General features: G+C 38.6%; 1 protein-coding gene across 3 annotated transcripts in view; it reads right to left on the minus strand.

The window, feature by feature from the left end:
• The window catches only part of crybg1a (crystallin beta-gamma domain containing 1a), a 38921-nt gene continuing 12104 nt past the window's right edge, over window positions 1–26817 (minus strand). The window contains exons 2-23 of one of the 3 annotated variants that reach the window (XM_029138495.3): window positions 21215–21356; window positions 16950–18331; window positions 15084–16042; window positions 10003–14912; window positions 9289–9327; window positions 9083–9201; window positions 8637–8814; window positions 8059–8198; window positions 6538–6664; window positions 6421–6456; window positions 4624–4781; window positions 4321–4447; window positions 4053–4198; window positions 3740–3866; window positions 3005–3034; window positions 2808–2920; window positions 2575–2707; window positions 2363–2502; window positions 2060–2183; window positions 1756–1914; window positions 1009–1171; window positions 1–793 (exon numbers count right to left, since the gene is read on the minus strand). In XM_029138495.3, the coding sequence (XP_028994328.1) occupies window positions 705–793; window positions 1009–1171; window positions 1756–1914; window positions 2060–2183; window positions 2363–2502; window positions 2575–2707; window positions 2808–2920; window positions 3005–3034; window positions 3740–3866; window positions 4053–4198; window positions 4321–4447; window positions 4624–4781; window positions 6421–6456; window positions 6538–6664; window positions 8059–8198; window positions 8637–8814; window positions 9083–9201; window positions 9289–9327; window positions 10003–14912; window positions 15084–16042; window positions 16950–18331; window positions 21215–21356 (9541 nt within the window). In that variant the 3' untranslated portion in view covers window positions 1–704. The other 2 variants (XM_029138496.3, XM_055505509.1) reach the window with 2 other exon arrangements.

Genomic DNA, 26817 nt, shown 5'->3' on the forward strand with positions numbered 1-26817 from the left:
TTCAAGATTAAAAAAACTTTATTCATCAGAGGGAAATTGTTTTGCGCACATTGATGGCTGTCACAGTTGCAGGTACACTTATACACATACACACACATTCAGCTAACTATTACAAGATTGAAGGTCGGCCCTTACACTTTTTTTATTGTGCATTAAAGGATACAGAAAAGATAATTACATTTTCATCTGTAATGGATTTCGGTTGTTCATTCACATATTTACAGTCAACAGTAAGCATCGCTTTTAAAATTGGACACTATACTTTACACTTGCTTATGTACAGTCTGGAATGGTAAAGTTCAGTTTGTGAAAAAGTGTAAAAACTATAAAGTCCTAAAAAGTTAAAAAAACTCTACACACATTTAAAAAACATCTTTGGAGTGTGTATTCGATTTTGTATCGCAGCTGTCAGTGTGAAGGCCACTACATTCATATTTGCACAGATCATGACAGACACTGTAGAAACGTACCATCATAAAGCCCTGAAACAAGGCTGACTCTACAGTACATGCAGTGCAGACAGGTCATGGAGTCTTGGGTATACATACATATATATGTTTGATCACCTGCTGTTTCAACTGTTGCCACTGAGATTGGTTAATAATGGCAATATCCCATACAGGCAATGGTTGCCGTTCATTCCTTAAATGACTAAACATCTGTTTTGAAGAAAAAATCCCCTGTACTGTAGTGAACTTATCAGATCACAGGACCTCCAAAGTCCACTTCTGGTTCAGTTTTCTCTCCTCATACATGTTGAGAATCACCTGGTTCTTGTCAAACTGATGACCACCTGGGACACAGAGAGAGCACATATGCATATATAGCTTTATATGATGAAATATATTTACTGTACAGAGTGTTTACACCACGACATGAAAGGCGATGCTGCTCCACTGTATAGCACCAGGAGATGGCAATGTTGTGTTGGAATTCATATTGAAGCTGCACTGACCATAGTAGTCAGTTCTTATGAAACGTAAGTGTGATAGGACTCAGCTTTCTGACCTTTGACTTCTAGGACCAGATCAGGCTTCACGAGGCAGCGCACCAGCCCGTCAGTGGTGACGTTCCACAGCTGGTTTTCTTTGCCTCGCTCAGGAGACACACAAAGCCGACAGCCAGCCATCAGAATGCTGCCTGAAGTCTCCAGAAAACAGTCCTCCAACAGCTGAGGACAGGGTAGACAAAATAAGGGTTCCGAAATAAGAGTCTTACATTGTAATAAAACATTTTTTTTTACTTGTGTTAAGAGCCAAACCAGAACTCCAAAAACTTCATCATAAGCTCTGAAAATCAGTTCTATTTAATCTCATTTATATATATTTATATACACTAAAACCTACAGGTTTAAGTTCTCTGTGCTGTAGTTTTCCTTTATGAACATGTATCCTGTTTTGTATATTGTCTGACCCTTGTTTCCAAGCAAAGAGTTATTGTACGAAAACAGTGTCCGACATCGCATTTATATACACACATACATTTATGATTTATCTAAATGGTCACATTTTTCATATACTAGTGTAAGATGTAGAACTGGTGGTTCAGAAAGATCCTACAACAAACAGATATGTTCAATCAGTAGCTCTGGGCTGGGTCATTCCAACACAATTGGCTGTTTGTATGTGGAAAGTAGGTGAAGGTTCTCTTCCTCGCTGCAGTGCTACGCCCACTCCCTGCTGAGGAGTAGAGTCCTTTTAAAGTAACCCTGACCTATTTGTCCCTCCTATGAATGATGCGGTTCCCGTCCAGTACCTTGCAGGTGATCTGTCCCTCTCGATAGAGCCACACTTGCTCTATCCCACCACTTTCCTCCAGTGCTTGAACCCTCATCAGCTTGACATCCTCCACAGATCCTGTCAGGGACATCACACATCCTGTCTTCCTGTTCCTCAGACGGAAGTACATCTGTTTCTGTTGCAGGAACACCACATTAGATTTAATTTATATTGAACTAATTATATACTATGAGTTAAAAATGTGGCTTTTTGTAAACAAAACATTTATGAACATGAGATTTAACTGAAATTGCTGTACTTGAGTAGTTCTCTGTTTATACCTGGTGTAATGGACGTAGGGATCCTATTCTCTGCCAGCCAGTTAACTTGCACAAATCACCCACTTCACTTGGCTGAAGAAGCAGCTGTCGACCACGGTAGTTTGTGCCTTCATACAAAACCCACCTGGAGTCAAGATAGCCATGTGTACTAGTTTAGCCTTCACTTTAGCCTTCGACAATTGGAAACAATGTATAATTCTTTGTTGACTCTTAGATTCAGATTAGAAATGTGACTGCTATGTTAGGATTTACTGTCTCAAAATGTCTAAAATATAACTGTGGAAGTATAAAATGGTGACATACATTCCTCCTTCTACCACCAGGGAGCGTATGTGTGTATGAAGGCCCGCCTGCTGAAGGTTTACAGCTCCACTAGTTAAGTCCACCCTGCGACCTTTACAGCCAACCTTACTGAACAAGATGATGGAGGGCAGAGAGAACTCCTGGACAGAGGAGACATTTCATTTATGACACACACGCACGCACGCACGCACGCACGCACATACACCACTTACATGTCCAGTGGTCTGTATGCAGCGGATGGTAGAGTCTGAGGACAAGAAGCCCATTGCCTCTGTGTTGGGATATTCTCCCTCCTCCAGCACATACATGTTGCCTGTGAAACGAGCTCCCTCATATGCCACCCAGCTGACATGCAGCAACACACACAAGCACACACATTCATCAATATTGTTCAAAATGATTTGCAAATAACTTCCTCACTAATTACAGTTCTAATGGTGCCCACCTGCCCGCCAACACTTTGCAGGACCTGGGCAGGAAGTCTTCAACCAAAGCTGCTGTACTGTCCTCCAGAGCCACCAGCTTACCCTGGAAGTCTGGCTCAGAATACAGCTGCACCTGTAACACACACGCATCAAAACGCACTTAGTCACTCGACTAACACAACCACTCTTCTGACACATAAAGCACCGTAGATGGTACCTTAAATTTTGTTGTCCCCATCAGCGAATCCTACAACACAGAGGCAGAACATACAGGCCATTAAGAAAACTTTTTGTTGGTATGAAGGAATATTTTGCAAAGTTTTAAAAGTAATGCAAGAGGGTAAAAAAATTTAAAATAAAAACTATAAATGTACTTATACTGTAAGTATCTCACTTTACAGTATTTATTCTGACATTTTCAGGTGGGTATAATATGCATGCTGGCAGTGGTTTTTGTGCAGTATGTGTAATATTTACAATATAATATATATATTTCTGAACAGAAACTTTTTTTCACTGATATGCAGCCCATAATGAGACCAAGCAGTCATCATGCTACTGTATATAAAGTAATCTTCCACCGTTTAGTGGTGAAGGTATAAAAGCACTTAATGTGAGTACTTAGCAATTTGGACATTACTTCATAGCTAAGAATAAATAATAATATCTTTTAGAACTCTTGGTTGGAGCTTGGTTCCTTTGTTATGTTTATCTTGCATATTGTCATTTTTTTAGTCTTTTAGCCTTTTTTTAGTCTACCATTAAAACCTTAGCACCAAAATTCTTACAAGCGATAATACTAATACAAAGTAATACAAGTAATATGTGAATAAATAATGGACAACTTACGAGCTAAGAAAATAACAAAAGACAAAACATTTAAAAATCTGGAGCCATTAAGCTGTAGATGCACTACTGGATGACTGAAAAATAATTTTAAATAGTGTCTTACATGAAAAACTGGTTGTATGGATGAGATCTTGCAGGTCTGAGCCCCCCAGTCCTCAGGACTTGCATACAGGCCTTTCTCCAGCACATAGAGCTCTCCACTGAACCCAGGTTGTTCAAATGCCACCCATCTGCCAGGAACCAAAAACAACGCATTTTCAGAACATACTGTTTTGATTTGAGACGCGACACATAATACAAATGCCTCAGTCACACTAGATATTTCTCAATTGTAACCTCTGAGGCTGTGTACAGTATGTGTTAGGTGGACATGTTTACATGTAGTAACAGCTTGCGTCTGCAAGTCTTTAACTTACACTCCACCCATCACGTTGGCGGACTGGGTTTTGCTACCATGGTGGGTGTCCTCCATGTTGATGATTGGATTCAGCAAGTCCACACTAAGCCCCAGCTCACCAAAGTTCCGCTCGCTGAACAATTTAATGTGTGGAGACACAAAATCCTTGGGAAAATACAAAAAAACCTTCAATTTTCTAATTTGAAATATCTCAGTACAGGAATCAATTAGGAACTGTGTAAAGTCTCATCAAACAGGATTCTTGCAGGTTTTCAGATGATACTTACAGCACACACAGGCCGGAGTGACAAGAGCCCATCTTCGGTCCCCCCCCAGTCACTGCAGTGAGGATACTCCCCCTCTTCCAGGACGAACTGTGCACCCCCAAAGTTCACCTCTTGATAGGCCACCCAGCTTCAAGGACAATATCACAAGCATCACTAAACGGCTATTAAGAATGAATTTTGCTCAGGTAAAAATTACGATGACTTTTGTTGTAAATTGAGCGAAAGTGAACAAAACTGTCAACCTCATTTTGCCCTAGCAACAGGAAAGGTAAGCATGCGCAGATTACATCATTAGATACTCACAGACCACCAAGTATCTTTAGAGACCCCACTGTGGGCAGTGTCTTCGTGTTCTTATTATGTTTGTCTGTTTCCTCTTCTTCCAGATTTATCAAGTTATAGATATTACTGTCTACCTCAATGCACGCACCATCAAAGTTGGACTTTTCAAACACTAAGGCCTGGAAGAGAGAAGGATATAAAAGGGGTCAAAGCCATGACAACGTGAATTAGAATGACCTGCGGTTGTAATGTCCTTCAACTAACTCCAAATTTATGGGGTGCCAAATGTAAAAGTAGCACCTATAACTAGTTTTCTCACATTTAACTAAATGACACAACATGATTTCTCACATTTAGTTAAATGTGCAAAAGTCTAAATGTAAATGTTAAATATAAATGTAAATGTTAAATATAAATGTAAATGGTAAATGTTAAATCTAAATGTTAAATGTTAAATGTAAATGTTAAATGTTAAATGTTAAATGTAAATGTTAAATGTAAATGTTAAATGTTAAATGTAAATGTTAAATGTAAATGTTAAATGTTGGCCGAGTGTAAAACTGAATATTCATGAATGGGCAAGTAGACTCCATCGCTACCCTCAAACAGCGCTGCTCTCATATCAGAGACGCGAACTCAAACACGTCAAACAGTACGCATAGCTCCGCCCACATCTGACTCTGGTTCGGTGCACGAAAATACTACAGAGAAGCCTGAAGTCGAAGCCATCATGGCTGCCAGCTCCGACTCCCTCCCGTTGGGGGAGATTGAACGGGCTGTAACGGCAGGTGTGCGGGCTGAGGCTCCGCTTCAAACTGCCGTTCTGTCGTAAACACCATTAATGAGGAGTCAAGTAGGTTTAAAAAGAATATTTCTGTGGCGCCGGTGGAGGATTAGTTGGCTAACTATACTAGCTAGCCGAAGTTACGTCCAGGCTAAAAACAAAAGTTTCCAGATCAGATGTGGGCGGGGTTTGCACGCACTGTTTGAGGTGATTGAGTTTGCGTCTCTGATCTGAGACCAGCGCTGTTTGAGGGTAGGGGTGGAGTCTACTTGCCCATTCATGAATATTCAGTTTACACTCGGCCAACATTTAACATTTACATTTAACATTTAACATTTACATTTAACATTTAGCATTTAGCATTTAGCATTTAACATTTACATTTAACATTTACATTTAACATTTACATTTAACATTTAGCATTTAACATTTAACATTTACATTTAACATTTAACATTTAACATTTACATTTAACATTTACAATTAACATTTAACATTTACATTTAGACTTTTGCACATTTAACTAAATGTGAGAAAACATGTTGTGTCATTTAGTTAAATGTGAGAAAACTAGTTATAGGTGCTCCTTTTACATTTGGCACCCCATACAAATTAACTTGAGGTTACTGTACTTGGGCCCAAAAATCCCAGAGATACATGCAATAGTTAAATCAGACTGACCTACTACTACTGTATCTTCAAGTTCTACTGTGAGGAACCTTAGTGTCATCTTTGACCAAGACATCCATTTTACATCACAGATTAAAGAAATTAGAACCGTCTATTTCGATTTCAGGAATATTGCTCAAATTAGGAGATTTCTCGCAGTAATGCTGAAAAATGAATCCATGGCTTTGTTGCTCTTTAAATTCTAGAATAGAATTCAAAATTCTGCTCTTCACTGACAAGGCACATAAAGATAAAGCTCAATCAGGCAAATTTCAACTATTGAAATTTAGAATTTCAATAGTTGAGGTTTGTGTTGACACAGATAATGATACTGTGTAACATTTTTAATGCGATTCAGAACAAACCTTGACTTCGTTAGGATGCTCCACCCTTATGGCTCCCTAAAATGAATGAATGCATTTGTCAAGAAAAGAAAACCGACAGTTCAGTGTAAATGTGCATGAATATTTTATTTAACATACCACGCTGAGAGGTCTGAGAGACCCGATGTAGGGCTCAGGGAACCCCCAGGTTTCTGGGCAGGGATATTCTCCCACATCCAGGACTCCTACCATACCACCAAAGCCTGGATCACTGTACACCAGCCAGCTAAAGACACACAATCACAGCAAGAGGGAGTGGGTGAGAGAAAGGAAGGGGAAGTGGGTAGTGTCCTTAACATGACAGTAATGGGCAAAATGCAGAACTTACACTCTCTACACCACAAAATATTCAAAATTTAAGTACGACCCTCCAGCAGTCATCTGCAGTCAAAACTATGACTATGAAAAGTGTTGGCCTGCAGCTTGCATTCCATCATAAACAAAAAACAGAAGTTGCACAGTACACCAACATTCTGATAAGCTGGCAGAAAGATGCATCAATAATAACTTGAAAACTGTTCCGTAGTGCTAGGTGTTTCCTAATCAGGGTTTGATCGAACCCTAGGGGTTCCTTGAGTCAGTCTCAAGGGTTCGGCGGAGGTCAAGACACAAGACACGCTCACGACTCATATGATTCGTGATGACACACCCGCTTGGCGATCATTGATTGCAGATGATCCTGCTACATTACTTGGCCAATCTGTGCTGCAGGGGATTTGGCGCCAGTGTTGCCAGACATACGGTAATTATTGTATTTATAGTTTTGGGGTTTGCGCGATCGAGGATATGGTAGAGCCAATATACGATAGTTCTGACACTGCTTTTTTGTCATGTTTTGATTTCATTGTGATTGGCACGTACATCACCAAAAACTGTTTTCACACGTAGCTGATTGGCTCATCCCCTCTATCAATCAAACTAGTAAAAGAAAAGACTCCGGTGGTGCAGAGACTGGTGAGCAAACCAAGCAGCCTGTCTGTGAGTTGGATGCTACGTTCAAATTCAACCTGTTGAATGAGGCCAATTCATTTTGCCGCTACTGCAGTGTTCAAGTGGTCTCTTGAGTGTTAAAAACATGTAAAAGAAAACAGTAAATATTCATTATTATTGTAGCGGTGTAGCCTGGTGGAAATTAGGTGATAAGTTCATCACTGGAATAAATAAGGTAAAAAATTGAAACCATTTCAGTGTGGTAGTATTACAAAAGGTCATGTCTTTTTTGAAAAATTTTGTATACAATTTGAGTTCATGCATTGTATTGGTTTTGTTCTTTGAACACAGTGCTATTAATACACAATTCATTTTATGAACCAGTAAAACATATATCTATGTCTTGAATTTAAAAAAAACACATTTTTTTTCAATAAAGAAGGGTTCTAGGAATCTGCATATGAAATTGGTGGGTTCAGTACCTCCAACAAGAACCACTGCCCTAGAGTAACCATTGATTTAAAATTTGCTAGCTAAAGTTCTTCTTTGCCTAACACTAGACAACTCATAAGGTAACTCATTCAACATTGCTATTCAGTATTCAGTACTTTTTGATGCAACATTCCACAGTACAGTACTGTATATGCATTACGCAATATTTTGTCACGACAAGTGCACAGTGGAACTTACACTCCAGAATGGACCTTAATAGAGCCAGTGTCCTGCGGGATCCCAAAAGAGGCAAGCTCTAGAGTTTCATCACAGTAAGATGTCATCCTCCCCATCCCATTCACCTCTGTGAACAGGTCAATTTGGGGAATGCTATAGTCCTACAAATGAAAATAAGACAATAACGTATATAATAATGTATATAATAATGAAGCTGGGCATTTAAAATTTTCAGAGCCAAAGCGCAAGAAAAGAATATTGCTATTCTACAGTAAGTACAGAATGTACAGTTTTGAATCATATACTATTTTTGGCATTGTAGCAATTTCAGCAAATTGGCATTGTAAATACTTTACAATACTTACAGTAAGTAATAAGGAACCCTGCTTATATAGTGAAGTATTGAATGCCAGCTCTTGGTACAAGACAGGTGGCAATAATATAACTATTATTAAATAACTCCCTAGTCCATTAAATAACTGTTTCATCCATTAAACAATTCAATCTTAGATCCTATATAAATTCTGCAGGGACCAATACCTAAAGACAATTACAATAATAATATTGATGCAGTGTGATAAATGAACAGTGTTTCTTACATTGACTGCCAGTCTGAGTGAACCTATCACTATTGGCTCTGTTGGGACAACCTGGCCCCTCTCATCCACTGCTGTTGTAGTTGCCTCCGCTGCCCACACATTCACTATGAGCTCCATAGAGCCTTCCTCTAGGGCAATTACACGGCCCTGGAAACCAGGTTTTTCATAGAGAAGCCAACTAAAGAAGGATGGAATTGATCATTAAAAAATTTGTCTCGTGCATAGTTTAAGAGAGAGATGGAGAAGAACAGCTGCATTACATCCAAGGATAGAAAAAATGCAAAATTCTGTCATCCCAACTCGATTTTAATGTAATTTACCAGATTTATCAGAATAATAATAATAATTTATCAGAACCGTTTATTAGTCTCACAGCAGTTAACAAACAGTATAGAACAAAAGGATCTTTGTCCACAATGAATAGACAACAACAAGATGAGCCATACCATCCTCTGATGGTCCTGACTGAGATGACATGGGACAGCTTCATGGAGGTGGCGTCTTCTACGTCACGGTAAATCTCAAACATATCCCCTCCAAATTCGGCATTCTCATACATAACAATCTCAACAAAAACAATTATGATGTTGTTATTGCAACATCATATCCAACACATATAAAGCAAAAATGGGTTTAATAGATTTAAGAATACCTTTCCAGGTCTTTTGTGGACCCCTCTCACTGCAGGTGTCTGAGGAAATGTAAAATTATGAACAACAGGGATTAATATGTATAATTACTTCCAAAAAAAGTTATTTTTTATCATACACTTTGATAACGTTACACCACTAGTTATGTTCCAACATTGTCAAAACACGTATCTACTGTAGTTGCATGGAGCCGACACATTACACTGATCAGCCACAGCATTAAGAACACCTTGTTTATATTGTTGCTGTGGCACAGTGGTCAGCAGGATCAATTCTGAGTGGGCTGCATCAAGTCCCACACACAGGAAGCTGTCACACTCTGTGTTCCAACACCTGATAACTGCAGTCAGCATCAAACACAACAACCTAGCGATCGCATTGGTACGAAACAATATTGCCCATGGGCTTATACATGCTTTGTTTGCATAGTTTGCTTTATTTGCATTTGAATGCAAATCTAGTCTAGTATCATGACATGACAGCTAAGCTTCATTGAGATGATTTTGTGCAAAATTCCACAGCAAGGACATGTTCCTGTCTTGTCCTCACTTGCAACACAAAACAAAGGAACAGGATATGGAATGAGGGCACATACAACCATGCTACAGTAGTAATATGAGTACTTGGCATAAAAGCACATCAGGTCTATTCAAATTGGTTCTCCTGTAGTGCTTTCAATAAATATTTTTTTTTTCTTTTTAAAAAGTCATACTCACCTTTGTTTTAGTAGAACTAATTCCATTTTGAGCTTTCATCTGGTTGTATTTTAGCCCAGCATCCACAGTAGGTACTCCAGCTATAGAGGGTGTGTCCATAACAGGACTCTCCTCAGGCTTTAGTTGAGTTTTAGTCATTTGCATACAGCTCTGGGACACCGCAGGATCCTTTGTGTTCTTCTTGAGGTATTTCTCTAAATGATCAGGCAGCTTTATCTCTGAGAATGAGGGTGGGGAAGGAGGGGAGGAGGGGCTAAGTGCTGCTTCACTAACCTTACCTATACCACCAGCCACCAGTGGGCCTTTATGTTTGCTTTTCACGCCCTCCGTATCTACATTGCCAAGCTGAGGTGAGTCATTAGCTAACTGCTTTCCAAGGGAGGGGACATCTTGTTGTTGCTTAGATGAAAGCTGGCTATTTGAGGCAGGGGTGGCTTCCTCTTTGTTCTTCCTGCTGGTCCGAGGGGAACTCAGTAAGCTGGAGAGGATGGACATCCTTTCCAGTCTTGATGTCAGCTTCCCAGGTTCTTCTCCATTGTTTTGTTGCTCTTTTCTGGTTACAGTCCCCTCTTTGACTCCATCCTTTCCTTCCACCTCGTCAACTAATGACCGAAGAGTGGTGGACGAGTCGCCATCTTGTTCACGTGTTCCCCTGGTCTGTTCTTCCCTGTTTGCTGCTTTTTGCTTTATCACCATAGCTGGGGAGGGATCCCTAAAACCTGTGCCAGTCTTCCTTAGGCCAAACTGAAATTCCTCAGGATCAAACGTTTTCTCAAAATGGTCCTCTTTGATAGCTGGCATGACAAAGTGGGGCGATGGAGATGCAGACTTTTTTCGAACGTGCCTCTTTGGAGGTAGTGCGAAAGGAGTTCCACCATCCTTAATGCTTTTGATAAAGTCCTCAAAGTCATCAAGCTCAGCAGACTCATCCTCACTGGCTGACGCATTCAGTCTTTTTTTGTGCTCCTTCTTTTGCTTATGTTCTACATTCAACCAGCTAGACGGGGAGTCTGTCTTTGTAACCTGAGATGGAGTGGATTGTTTCTTTGTTGTGGGAAGAGACGAGTTGACAATGAATGTTGGCTTTGCAGTCTCACTGTTGTTGTCATTGATCTCTTTTAACATCTGTAACTCCTGGTTCACTCCATGGCCTGTTTTTATTGTTTCCATTGTGTCACTCTTCTCAACATTAGTAAAGACAATTTTCTTTTGCTCTCTGCCAACTACTTTGTTAGATGCATCTTTTATGAGAATGCCCTCTGATTCTTGCTTAACATCTCTTTTTGCTGTGTTTATTTTCTGATCCACTTCCTTTTTTACTTTGATTCCATCTTCATCACATTCAGTAACTGTGATTTGCTGGTTATTTATGTCAACACTTGAGTGATCAAGTCTGGAGTCTTTGGTTACAACCTTGGGTTCACGTTCCTGATTAATGTTTGAGGCGTTGGAATCTTTGGGTCGACCACTACATTTGTCTGTTTCTTTTATCTCTTTGTGTTCATTAGTTACAGTTAAGGACTTCTGTTCCATTTCAGTGTCAACATTTCCATCTGGAATCTTTTGTGAATCCTTTGTTTGCTTATTTTCAGCATCCTGATTACTCAGTGCATTGGTCCTTAAACCCTTCACTTCCTGAATTGGGCTTTCTGATCTATTCACTTTTCTGACTATGTCTATTTCCTGTTTTAAATGCACATTTCCACGTAGGACATTGGACTCAGTAGATTTATTCTCTAGTTTTTGGTCTTTAACAGTTATGGGTATGTGAACAACTTTGTTGCCAACTTCACTATTAGCAATCTCTGTTGATGCCAAAGTGAAAGTCTTTGATGGTGAATGAGTACGTTCAGTTCTTTCTTTTGGACCTGCTTGGATGCTGTCATGTTTTTCATGTTTGCTTTCACGTGTCTTCTTCACTTCTGTGTTTTCTGATTCCGTTACTTGTTTCAAGTTAGAATATTCAAATTCTGTTTTGTTTCTTTCTAAATTCTCAGTTTCTTTTCTTTGAATTGTAACAAACATTGAGTTATTTTGAGTCACTTCTAAGTTAGAAGTTTCAAATTCAGTGTTACTAGCCAAAATATTTAAAGCTGAATCCTCTTTTTCTGTCCCTTCCGTGGGAGATGCATCACTCGTTTGTCTTTCTTTTGTCTCCTCTTTTAATTTATTTGGAGATTTGGGTTCAGTGATTTTTTCTGGTTTTCCTATCTTCCCATGTTGATCTCCTACAAGGATGTGCTCCTGGAACTGCTGTTTTTTCACTTTAGTATTAGCAATCACAGCTGGTGCCCCATTTGAACTTGCTACTGACAAATACTTGCTTTCTGTTTTTCTTGTGGCACCATTAGTGCTTTCCAAATTAAATTCTTGGATTGTATTAGATTCTGTATTTTGCTTTTCCTTAGTCTTCAGGGCTTTAGTCCCTAGTGTATCTGGTTCCACTGGTGTTTTAAAATTTGGATGTTCCAATTGTTCCACAGATTTAATTTGGTTACTTTTATTTACAGACCTCTTCTTGTTGACTTGCAGAATAGCAGTCTCAACTCCAGTCTTGTTCACTGCACTCAAACATAAATTCTTTCTTTCAGCCCTTTCTTTATTTTCAGTACTGGGAGTAATAATATTAGGTTTCTGAGATGTACCTGTTTTTTTAATTTCTACTCTTCTTTCCATAACTTTTGATCTGCCAATCAAAGTTTCTTCTTCTAATTCTTCATTTGAACATTTGGATTCTGTTGATTTGTTTAGTTTCATTATACTCCCATTTTGATCTTTAATCATTACATTTTGCTGGATATTACTTTCACTGTCATCCAGAAGCACAATCTCTTTGACTGAACTGTGTTTGGATGAATTGTTTATTTTTTCTGTCGATTTTTGAACCATGTCCATTTGTAAAATATGGCTTTCCATTTCCTCATTGGGAGCTTTATGTGTCTCAGCTTCCTGTTTTAGGTCAACAGCTGGATATTTGGAGCCTGCTACTCTATTAATATTTTCCTCTCTTGTTATAGCATCTTCAAACTTGTCTGTAGCATGAAAACTTTCCTCATACTTTTGATTCCTCATTTTAGACTTAGCTGTTAAATTCAAATCTTTATTACTTTGATCATCTTTATTTTCAGGACTCTGGCTGGCTTTTATTTCTGGATTTTGCTTTTCCTGTCCATCAGCAGCATGTTTGTCTTTTCTATCTGTGTTGTTGACCTTAACTGTATCTTGTTTGGCTGGAAATGGGTGATTTTTCACAGTTGATGCCCTTATCTTCTGCTCAGCTTGCTGTGTTTCCTTAATCCCACTTGTCTCACATTCATGTTCATCAGCCACAGTGGCTGCAGTTTCCTGGCTGCAGCTCATTACTTGCTCTCTCTCTGGGCTCTTCCCTTCCAGGGCATCTGTAATTGCTGTCCATGGCTTGTTCTCAGAGTTAGGCTGTAAATCTTTCTCCTCTAATGTCAGGTCAGATACTTTCTCTGGTTTTGTAACATTTTTTACTTTATCCTTAGTGGTTATGCCCTTAAGCTCTTCTTTGCAAATGCTCTGTGAATGTTTTACACTACTTTCTATTGCAGCATCATTCAGCTTTTCACTGGGTTTTGAGCCTTTACCCTGTGAAAGAGGCTCTTTGTTCAGCTGACTTTCTACATTCTTGGGAAATTTGCAAACAGTCACAGTGTCCATTTGAAGGTCCAAAGCCTCTGATAGTTTCCCGCCAACATAATTTTTCCTTTTCACTAACTCTGTGCTTAACATAGAAGGCAATGTATCATTGGCAAGAATTAAATTTGGGGTTTGATCCTTTTCATTTTGCTCTTGCTTGCTTGTATTGACCAGATTACTGTCAACTGATACGCCAATAGTTTTTCCTGATTCAGCAGAAATATCTGTCATTACTCCTTTAGAAGTCAACTCTGTTGTCGCTTTAAGGGAAACGTTTTTCGCTGTTACGCCTTCCTCATCAAAGTGGGTCATTATGTTGCTTTGTATATTCTCACCTGCTACAGGTTTTTCAGTCATATAATTTACACGTTTATTACCTGATACTGTTTCAGGAACTGGCACTGCACAGTTTTCCTCTTTCTCCTGTATTAAATCTGGTTCTAGGTTTATTATAAGCTGGGTTGTCTCAGAAAAATCAACATCTTCAGGGGAGATTTGTGGAAGCAGAGGTCTTATCTCATCCTGTGTGGTGCTGGCACTTTGGGTGTGAGATGAAGACTCTAATTTTGCTTGTACTTCATCTTCATGTTGTCTTTCTTTGATAAGTAACTCGACCTCCTTATCACCAGTGACTGGTGACTGAGCTTTTATAATCTCACAACTAGGCGGTGTGTCTGCTACAGGTGTGACAGTTTCCTTAGCATTTGCTGTAGCAACCATATTATTGTTTGGTATAGCTTGAATTTTTGAAGTGTCTTTAGATGTGGGAGTGGTTCTACTGTCTAACATCGTTGTCTCCTTTCTATTCATGTGGACTTCACTGGTCCTGGACTGTTTGCTTTCTTTTTTTATAATCACTGACTTATCACTACTAACATTTTCCTCCACCTTACTGGCTATAGATTCTACATATATTTTGACAGCTGTCTCTGTAATAGTGTTTGGACCTGTGTTTTGTTCCGATTTATCAGAACTTTCAGCTGGAGAATGTGGCGTCTTTCTGGTTTTTAATTTGTCTGAGCTCCTTTGACCACGTGTAGGAAGCTTGCTCACAGATATCGGTGAATCACTGGAATCCTCTAAATGACTCTTGCTTGATGTCGGATGTTGTTTGATGTTTTCATTCTTAGGAAGTCTGCATGATGTTTTCTCTTGCCTGGTGGGAGACAGACAAAGTGTGTCACCATCTTCGTAGTTAGTACTTCGTTTAGAGAGTTGTTTGGATGATCTTAATGACAGCAGGCTTCCTGTTGAAAGTAGCACACAGAAGAACAATGAAAAAAGGTAGACATAGAATTAATTAAATTAAATAATATGTTTTCATTAAATGAAAATCAATGAATTAGGACATTTGATTTTGTTGTCCAACATAAGTATACCATGACAAGTTGAGCCCGTGCTGTCTTACTGGACAGTACCTTTCTTTGGACTCTCAGGGAGTGCAGGTGGTGCGTCATGACCAGGTCTCTCATCAGAGGGCACCTCTTGTTCTGGACTGCTTTGAATGCCTCTATCATCGTTCCTCTTTCTTGTTGGAGAAGAAACAGGCAACTGAGTCTTTGATGCCGAGGAGGCATTCTTCTCCGTGTGACTCTGCTTTTTTCGGACTTCCGTGTCTGGTGTTTGTCCCGTTTTCCCACTGCGCTCCTCATGTCCTTTCCCTACACCTTTTAACCGGTTCATGGAGTCAATGCTAAGTTCTGACTTTTCCTTAGTAACTTTTGTTTCTGTCCTAAATGTGAATTTTGTGGGGGAAATGTCTCCTGAAGCAGGCTGCCCTCCCTTAGCTTCCTCAAAACTTGGTTTCCTGGCCGCTTTAGTTGAAGCGATTGGAGATTTCAAAGCTTCTCTGATTTTAGATTGCTTTTGCAGTTTCACAGCACCCTCAGTCACTGACGGTTTATCTGGCGTCACTGGTGAGTGGACTTCAGCATCTGATGTTGACCTTTTGGGTATTTTAGACTTTGCACTTGAAAGACCACTGGTGCTTTGGTCTTTAGGCACTGGTAACATAGAAACTATTTTCTCATTGCTTTTTGTTGGACTATCACTGGATGCTCCTATTTTTGAGCCCTTTGCCTTAGTTGTGACATTTCTGACCTTGCTTCCAGTTGCAGAAGATTGGGTACTTGCCCCACTTCCTGCAGCTGCTTTAAGGTCTTGTTTAGAAGTCTGGTAGGCTTCCTGGCCTGTTACCCCAGACTGTGATTTTGTCTTGTACATATCTGAGGGAAGAGCAGCATCCGCAGAGTCAGAGACCTTAGAGTCCTTTCTTTCTGTAACTAGAGGTTCAGGAGCATTTGTGTCTGTCGCTGTGAAAAGCTCATGGTTGTCTTCTGTGAGTTCCACATTGTTGTTGTTTCGAGTATTTTGCAAACTGTCCCGACAAAAAAGAAAGATAGGTACATGTAAGCATTAACAATTGTAGCCCTTACAAACACTCAGTCTTTCAAAGAGAAGCGCATTTTGAGACAAACTACAATTAATTAATTAAATGCCGTTTGTTTTATTACAATTACCGGTGGTATAGTTCTACTATTGTATGTTAGCATTTCTTTTAGGCTTTGATCTACTTATGTACTGAATATAATAGTAACACTACATGTTTATCCTGCTATTCCTATGTATAACAATAATGTGTCTTTATAGTAAGCAGCAGGAGGCTTTGTAAAACACGAACATGACAACAGAATAATTTCACTTCTAGCAAGCTGTCCCTTGACTGTTATTTTGTAAAGTCCTAAAAGACCTAAATGTATGATTTTATTATTAAACTAAACTACTCTCGCCACCAATACTCTGATCAAATTAATATATGCACAAACCACCCTGCAGCATTTACTGTGGCAAACAATAAATCAGTCGCACTGACAACATTTTTAGACAGAAATGAGAGCAACATGTTTGTAAATAAAAAAAACAATAAAGACTAACTTATAAAGGTCGTCAGTTGACAATACGTCATTGTAAACACAGTACTGTAATTGTGGCCTTTTGACAAACTTGACAAAGTTGACAAAAAAACGCAAAATAAAAAAAATCCTAGTATTATACTGTTTAGTAAGTAGTCGTAATGTTTTGTAAACCGAAAAGCTGTGTATGATTAAATGTGTTGTATATGAATATTTCAGTGTCTTAGAGGAGGTTGAGCTTGTATTGTTCCTTGTTACAAAGGAGCATGGGAACTCAGAGCTCAGGTTGCATGTCAGCTTAGCTGTCTGTTCTGCTACATCTAGGATCAAAGGGAGGAAGAACACAGAAATATGAAACAGACAAACACTCACCGTTCATTTGTTGCATCTGAACCAGTTAAAACTGAATCTCTGTTGTTCTCCTCTTCTGTCTGTTCGGTTCCATCCAACACCGGCTCTGGGCTTAGGTACACCTTCTGGGCAAAGATCCTGTGCTTTGAAGGCAGATTTACAGTCTTCCGCGTAACACAGATTTCTTTCAACTTGTGTTTCTCCTGAAAGGAACTTTGCTTTGTGTCTGTGCCAGTATCAGGCTCCCCTGGCTGTGGTAAGGTTGTGTACAGGCACTCCCCTGTAGACGTAGTCAAGGAGATGTTTAATTCCGGCAAGCTGCCACTGGGTGGCAAAGTGTGAGGAGAAGAAAAGGGTCTGTCTGCAGCACCCTGGCTTTCTGAGCTGCACACAGGAATTACTGTGACAGGTACAGCCAGCACTGGAGGGGAGTCTGCCTCCTCTTGTTTCATCCCGTCATTCTCATTCTCCACCTCCCTTTCTACAGTCTCCTCCTCTCCCAGGTATGTTTCTACCCAAATAGCTTTGTGAAGTTGAGTGGGAGAATCCCCACTGGTTATCATATCTTTCTTAGGTGAACTGCTCCATGTCGTGGGTATAGTTTCTACAGAGACTATCTGATCACGTCTCTTGTCTCTCGAGTCTTCCTCACCAAAATCTGTCGAGTGTTCATCTTGTTGTTGCTGAGTGGAAGCCCCCGTTAGGGCAGCGACGTGCCCCGTCTCTCCAGTTTTCACAGACATTTTCTTTGATGCTAAGCTGATCAAGGTCAAATTAGGTGACTTTGGGGTCTCAACTGGAGAAGAAATAGACAGGGGGGTATTAGGTGAAGTAAGTGTAGGTGGGCTAACTGTTTTCTCTTCATTGGCAACACTCATATTCTTCAGGGTGTTTTCTTCCAAATTAATATGCAGCCTATGGCTTACTTCCTCCACTACTGACTCCGAGAAACTACATTCCGAGGTTGTATCAGCACCCAGATGAGCGCTAGGAGCAGAAGCCAAAGTGGTGGGAGTCGCATTGCCCAAATTCTTCTCCCCCCCAGCTGTGCTGATCCTCTGCACATTCATTTCTCTCACACTGCTCCTGCCACTGCTGTTACTGTCTGCAAATGGGAAATCTGCTTCATTTGTCACTAGAGAAGCCATGCTTGAGGCACTGGGACTAGAGCTTTGACTGAGTGTGTCTCCATGCTCTGTTCCCACTTGGGACTCAACGTGCAGCCCTGTTAGGTCACTGTCTTTTTGTGAGTGAGTTGGAATCTGAAGTCTGTCCTCCTGTTTAAGCTGTGGCGAAGTCGGGGATGTCACCCCCGTGGAGGCATCTGAATTCTGCCTACTGCTCTTCTTTTTTTTGAAGAAACTGCTGAAGCGATCCAACACGCCTTTCTTCTCCTCTGAACTCTGTAAGTGGGCAGACTTGAATTTAGAGAAATAAAGAAGTATATGCTTCATACATGTTGTATATAAAGGACCAATGTCTAAATAAAACAAAAATGTTGTTTGGCTACCTTTCTGTGCTTTATGCTTCAGGACTTACACTTTCAAAGACTTCAGGTGTGTTGTGATTTTTTTACAAATACGTTCGACAAACTATATAGAGTTTGTTTATAATGTATGGTTATGCTAAAAAAACAGCTCTTGAAATTTCTGTCATATATTACTGACTTTAAAATGTGGTACGACTTCCATGTACATCTATTTTATGAACCATAAAAATCATCACTCTGTATTTATCTTTGGTTGAGATATATACTGTAGGTATATAGAATTCATAATTTGCAGGTAAAGTATGTTTATTCTCATTCGGGGCATTTCTGACCATAGTACTAATTTATTCTACTATAGTGTTCTACATATAAAACCATAGCATTATTCTTCTTTTTGACCTTTGCTTAAAAAGTAAGCAAATGTAAATCAGGACACCCTGATGACAGTCACAGTTAGTTCACATTGGAATGACTACTGACTAACTAGACAGATATAAACAGATTTGATTCTCAGCTCAAGGGTCGTCTGTCAGTGACACTGACGTAACACCGACAGGATTAACATAAATAGTGAAAGAAAGTCCTACAACAAGATGGACATAGGAGATTATTTTTCATTTTGGTTTGTATTTTTACCTCATATTGAACTATGGTTTAAATTAACAGCTGCATCTGTGGTGAAATATGAACCACATTTAAATGTATGCTTCACATGTTTTAGCCCCATTTACATGACAGCCAATGACACAAAAAAGACAAAGCACCACAATGATAAAATATACACTGAGTATTAAGAGCACATGTTAGGACTAGAAACATGAACCACAGATAAAAACACAAAAGTCGCAGAGACCATTGCAAATCACTTTTAGCTACATACCATTCTGACTTCCTGAAGTTACTGGGGCTGTCCTGAAGACATAATAACCCTTATATAGTTTAAAAAATGCTGGTAAAGTTGTTAAAGTCAGTGTCCTTCTTCTTGCTGGGGCTTCATAAAAAAATAAGTCCTCTCTCGGTGTAAGCAGACAAGAAGTACTTGTTGCAATTGCCTCTGTGCCTCTACAGTCTGAACAAAGTGTCTGACTCGAGGGCATGACTATTTGCATCATTGCAACTATGCGGTAAAAAAAGAAGACTGTTCATAAGGCAAACAAGCCAAAGAGGTTTATAATCCAGTGAAATTGAAAGGGTGTGGATCGACCTGCCGGAGCTAGTTCCGCCCACCTTCAGCCTGAAGCCAGGCAACTCAAAGGTTCCAGTCTGTTACTTACACCTTCTTACTACACACTACATTGTAATTAAGAAAAATATATAGTCAATTAGATCAGACATAACTAATGGAGTAAAACGTAACATTTATATACTGCATTTATGAAATACATTTTTTAGGGCAATCCAATAAGTTAATAAAGATACCACATTTTATCTTAGCTGATAGGAATGTTAAACCTGATTATTTCCACTGTCTGAACAGGCATTTTTCTATAAAAATACCAATTTTCAACATATTTTCCAATGTTGTCAGACACTCACATGACAGTAGTGTTCAAACAACAGGTAAACAGTGTTTGTGGACAGATTTTCCAGTTCATGCGTAAACAGAAACTGAATGAACAGGAATACAACCCTGTTGAGTTTTTGCTTTCAGATGCAGACATTTTGTAGCATATTGTAGCACCGTAACTCTAGGTTGGTCAGTCGCAGGTATATTATATTGAAGATGCGTACATTGCATTACAAATGACAATAATAATCAGCTGTTTATTAAGCAATCCCCATGTATTTACTTAAAGCAATGACAAATGTCAGATACTTTGGGTGGAGCTCTGCCTTATTGTACTTAGCTAATCTAAGGCAAACACAGAAACAAGATTTTCATCTTAATTACTGTTAAATACTGCAGGGTCTTGAAGGGGGCATGTCAAAGTGCAAACAAATGTATACAGTGTGTGTTTTTTTATGCTGTAGTTACACAACAGAAATCCAACATGCTTTATGCTTAAACAGTCCTCATAAAAATGAATATCACCAAGAGCTGGTTGGACAGGTTGAGCTTATGAATCATGACTTCCCACAGGATAGCAGTACTGTATGTGCAACTTGTCTTAAAGGGGAAGCACACTTTTATTATACGGTATCCAGATACTGTAAGACTATCCAGTCAGTGACTGAGGACTTAACACTGTCCCCTACAGACAGAAACGAGAGAAGATTGGTGATGTCATGCAGCTGTGCAGCTGTTCTGGAGACTGAACTGGAAAAAGAATCTAACCATGAACATGGGAACATTCTATAAATGTGGAAAAATCTCTTGTCATATATTTATAATGGAGTATGATGTGAAATTTAAACTTCCTGGGGCTCCAAAATTATTAGTATAATAATAATACAGCTACACATATGTGCATTTTGCCAAAGTAAAAATACAAATGACAACAATAGGTCAGTATTTATAATTTAAATATTCAGGTAATTAGCATGTGTAACAGTTTATTATTTATAATATGGGTGTGTATTTCAGGAGGATTTCTTCTTATTTTCAATAAATTACAACAATTAACAATTAAAACTGAAACTCAAAAAGCAAGTAACAGCAATGCATTCTTAAGAAATAAATCCTTATTTTAAATCATGTTGTCAGAATTAGTTCCAGACTGCAGATGCTACTTTGTACCTTCAATACAGTAGGTGAGTACCTACATGCACACACGCACAGGCTCACACACACAAACAAAACTACCAAATCCATAGTTAGTAATAACGCATGTTAAAAAAAAGTCCTTATAAAACTAACCTTGAACATTTTGGCAGATGAAGGAGGGCTGTACGGCTGAGTCATGTCAAAGCTGAACATGGAGGTGGACTCAGTTTGAGGGTCCCACTCTGATTCAGTCCGGAAACCACAATCTGTGGAAACGCTCATCTGGTCGAAGCTCCTGGAGGCAAGAGACAGGAAGCAGGAACAGAGAGAATGGTGGGGCAGAGAGGATGTTATGTCAGTAGCTTTTGTTTCACTTCTCGCTTTTTAATGCTCATGTTTTTATTAGGTTTCCAACAAAGGCTTTTATTTACCCTTTTTATTTTTATCTAGTCTCAATTAAGCATAAACCTTTTTATATGAAAGATGTAGTAGAACAGTTTTTTGATCCCACCACCAAAGCGCTTATTTAGTTTAACTAAGATTAGTTACTTCACAGTATCACAGGTTAGGCTCTTTCTTGTGTTCTGTAATGTTCCTTGTGTGCTTAAGACAAACACAATCCAACCCTGCTGCTTGTTGTGTGGTGTGAGACACAGTGTTCTTAATTGCTGACACCACTACAGTAATTGTTCTCAACTGGTCTTCTGGAAAACTGGAAAAAAACACGGACACTTGACAGCATTCTCTTCCCCATGATAAACCGCACGGCCCGAACAATTAGCATGCTGTCCAGGATTCTGGAACATGTATGAGGCATTAGGATATGTGTTTGTTCTGAGGAGGAGTGGTCTGTAACATTGAAGTAGCTGTGTGGGTTGTTCTTGTTTTTAGAATGCATGTGCAATGAAGCCTGGTTCAGAAGCAGCAGTAGTGCCACATATCTAAATGTCAACAACTTTGCACACCAGTTACAAGTTAATTGCATTTATAGTATAGCACTAGTAGAAAAAAGCTGCAACCTACCTGTTCTGATCCTGTTTGCCTACAATGAACGAAATCATTGTGGTTTGTAGCTGTGTGCGTTACCTGCAATGCTGTATTTCCCCACAAGGTGGCAGCACGTAAATGTTTTTAAAAGAATGTTGTCAGGAGGTCACTACAGTTTCGCTGAATTTCTGTTATGCAACAGTTGTTCTTTTTTGTAGTTATTATGTAAAATAAATAGACCTTTGATATGGAGTCCATGTTTTTTTTACTTTGTTTTTTTGTTTCTGTGAGCAAATGGGATCCTGCATATCCTTATTAGTAAAATGTCAAGGGAACATCACTCATAAATTACGGTTTTCTGTCAAATAATCAAAGTTAGTTTTCCAATGGACATGCTTTATCCTATTTAAGCTTCCTTATTTTCCTTGAAAGGCCCTCAGTGTCTATGTAACACGTAACAGGTAAGGACGTGTCAGTTTCGATCAAATGTGGCCAAATGAGCATCAAACTTCCACCACAGTCTGATCATGTTAATACATGTGCTGTCAGTGAGGTAACAGGAAGTATCCTCAAACTGCTGCATCAATGTGTGCCTCTAGCGTGTGAACTAATTTATAGTCTGGCATGGGCTTTTGCACACTGACTGGAGATATACCCTGCAGAAATACGCTTACATTGCGCATGTATTAACTATGTTGTTTCATAATATTAGCAATTTCAGGCCGCTTTTCCTGAACTTCCTCGATGCCTCCTCACCTCTAGAAACACAAGTCATACTGTATCACACAGTTTCCTTTATGAGGAGGTGCATGATAGCACCAACTATGCAATTATACTTGTAAAATGCTCAATTCAATTCAATTCAATTCAATTCAATTCAATTCAATTCAATTCAATTCAATTCAATTCAATTCAATTCAATTCAATCTAATTCAGTTTTATTTATCGAGTGCTAATTCACAGCATAGTTATTAGTAGTCAAGGCACAAAGTTTAAGACATACCCAACAAATCACACATATTGTACAGCAAACACTTCTCCTTAAAAAGCTGAATATTTTGATATTTGAATATTATATATTATAATATATATAATATTATAATATTATATATATATATATATATATTTGGTAGGGAAAAAAGAAATTAGAAAAACAATACTAACTAAGCTTTACACTTTTTTGATTTCTGCTTTAGACTGCTTGTTTGTTATTTAGAACTACTTAATGAGCGCTTTTTCCAGTTTAGCAATTTAAGACACACACTTCCTCAAATTCCTTTCAAAACAAAAGTATCAATCTAACTCTTCAGCCTAAATATCACTTTTCTGCATTTGACTAGTTAATTATGACTAGTTAATGAAACTATTTTACTGTTCAGCAATTACCTGCACAAACTTCCTGCACACACTTCCTTTAAAGCTTCAACTCAACTTCAACTTGAAATTCAACTACTTCAGCTTCTTCTGCGAGTATTAAGCACTGTTTAATCAATTCCTACTGTATTTCTCTTTAGATACATTCAACTATGCTTTACATGCTTGAGCTATTTTCATCTGTTTTAAATGTTTCTGCTCCTTTCAGCAATTCTTCAGGAATACATTCAGCTTGGAAGCATTCACTGTGCATTTTCTTATGAAAATGCTTTTGTTTAGTTGTAATTAGACTACTGCACAACACAAGCATTGCAGAGAGAGATATATCAAGCCTATTGGTCGGTTTTCTATGAATATTAAATAATAGATATTAACGCTCTGGCTACAAATCTTTTTAAGGTCTTTGTAAAAGAAAATCACCAAATCAACAAAAGCAATAATCACTTTTAGGACCAGTCAGGTTTAAATTCAGTAAAAGCTCCCTTGCTTAAAAAAGACTGCAGGAAGAAACTCTCCTTCATGTTCTGTCAATGTGCAGGCACAAGCCAGCTCCAACTTGTCTGAACCTTCTCTTTGTTGCACACAGCACAAAGTTCCACTGTTGAAAGTGTGCAATTTATGAGATTGCACACGTGGTTGCGATGTTTGCTGTTATATCTTTGGCAAACAATAGCAACTGATTGCACTTTAGTAATTTCAGCTCATCTGGCAAGTGGGGTCTGTGCTGAATTAGATGCATTAGTGTAAATGAAACTTGCCACAGGATCAGGCTTAACCAAGCTTTGTTAAACAATACTTTAATTTAGCTTGACTATATTTAACATGGTGGACATTTTATACCAATGTTACCTATACAAGCTTGCATACTTGCTGCATGTCATCATTAAGGTCTCTAAATGCCTTCATTTGCTGCCCATGTTATTTGTGCTCCATGTAAAGAAAAACCTACAAAAAACTACCAACTACTAAAACTACTAAAAGGAAAACTGTTGATGCAATCCATGTCAGCATTTTTCTTTTCCTTTCCAGAGGATGACATTATTGTTGAGTTTTTGTAAGAAACTTCCTGGGTTCCCAGGATAAAATCTCATGAACATAATTCATTGAAGGTTCTCATCCATCACATATTTTAGCACCACACTTTAGCAAGGTTTTAGTGCAGAAAAGACTTCAAGGCCCTCACTGCAAAGGTACAAACAGACTAATAAAACAAACACACGAACTGTCAGACCTGTGTGAATCTCCTTCTTAAAGGCAAACAAGGGATGGCAGGGTTTCAACTGACTCACTCTCTGTTGGGTATATGGGGGGAGGGAGGGGGGGTTATAATGAGTCACTGGAGGCACTTACTGGTGCCTGATGAAAAAAGCTGATTCAAGTCCGGTTATAGGAAACTTGAGTTTAACAGCTTAACAAAATGTGGGCATTCACAATGCGCATTTGATTCATGATGAGGCAACAATGTGCTAAAACTAAAAAAGTTCAAAATGTGCAAAAATGAAGCATTAATAAAATGGCATAAATAAGCTCTAGTGAAGTGAGTCGCACCATGAGCGTTTTAACCAGACTGAATCCAAACCGCCGTTATTTCCAGTGGAGACTGTGGATCTGGGTGTGCCTGAACCATTGCTGCAGGGCAGTGTTTACCAGATGTACCGCATGTAGGCTGCACAACTAGCAGGCTGTAGCCACCAACCCTCCACCAGAAGCCAGCATGACAGCATGGAATAAAGTAACACTTCACCAGATACTACCCTTTCACACGCACCCTTTGAAAACATAGTGGTCACAATGTACTTCCAATTTAAAGCACGTTTCTGTGCACTTCAGCATGTGGGAAGTAAATGCAGTGGAAGTCAATTAAATGCAACCTAGTCACAATAGTAGTGGCAAGAATAGTTGACTTATGACTAGATGACTGCACATGAAATGTAAATTAATGACGTTAATAATCTATATAATAAATACTAATATAGATATCTATGGTTATTCTGCCTAAACATATTTAAAAAACATGCCAAAATGTAGTAATATTCTATAAAATTCTCATTGTTCCAGTCAAAAATACACCTTCCTACAAGAAGCAAATTACAGAAAACTGTGTCTATGCTCCAGACTGGGTTAGACATTAAGATTAACATTAAGTGTTTCTTTAGACAAAGAGCTCTTTTTAAAAAAAATATCAATACAAAGGGAAAACTGTAGGTTCTGTCTTTCCAAAGCTGTGTTGCAACATTGATGGTGACCTCATTCATTACTGTAAACTGTTGCTGGGTGAACCCCTAATTTCGTGGTACCTGTACCATGACAAATAAAGTTCTATTCTATTCTAACTTCTATTTTAAGCAGAGTTCTTTAACAATGAGACGCGTCTTTTCCAGGGGTAGAAAGGACTTTCCTAATACAGTACCAGTTGGATTGTGTTCCAAACACTCTTTCAACACAAAAGGAGCTTTCTGTCAAGATTTTATAGATGTGCACTGTGCTTGTTTGTGTGTCAATTCTGTTAGCTTTTGTGTAATACCAATAAATGAAGATTTTATCTGCTCCCTCTGCTATTCTTTTTATTCTGAACTACGTCACAGCATATGAAGTGTCACCATCGCTACTATACAGTATGTATATAGTACATGTAGTGAACACACTGAAAACAGAATGGTTAAAATTTTCAGTTCTACTCAGCTTCTACATGTACTAGATGACTGACACGAGGCATGAGATGAATGAGATAAAACCCAGCAAAAACTGATCAATAACACCAGGTACTACACACAGCCATGCACGTGCACACACATGCATTCAGAACATGTACCAGATCTAACCAGATGGATACAGACAGATAATCATCACTGAAACACACGTTCACTTTACTCCTAATGAAGAACTATTGATTGAGGCCAATAATTATCCTACAGTAGTTTACCATCTTCATCTTATCATCTTCTATTTGGTTGAAACACTGAATTTAAATTACATACATTAAACATGTCATTAAACATAAGCTAAAAATTGAATTGGTAGAAAAATTGGTAAAAAGAATTATGGGTTTAAACATTGATTAAAGGTGAGGTCATAGGGCCATAGGGCTAGGACTAGATAAGTCGAACTTCTTTCTACTCCTACTAATTTCATGTATTTCCATGTATTTCAAACATGTACTAGGTCAATTGAAAGCTCAAATGCATTTTCTTTTACTGTATATGTGCAAAATTATGTGTGTTGGTATGTCAACTGCTTTTACATGTTTGAAAGAATAAAGAATAAATTAAAAAAGCGAGATATGTGCAACTCTAGAGAAATACATCAGACAAACACTGAGCATAATAGCTTTATCTGCTCTAATTGAAAATATAATAATTAAAAAAATATATATAATATAATTTATCAATCACGTG

This window comes from Betta splendens, chromosome 22 (assembly GCF_900634795.4).
Source record: "Betta splendens chromosome 22, fBetSpl5.4, whole genome shotgun sequence".
Classification (NCBI taxonomy): Eukaryota; Metazoa; Chordata; class Actinopteri; order Anabantiformes; family Osphronemidae; genus Betta; species Betta splendens.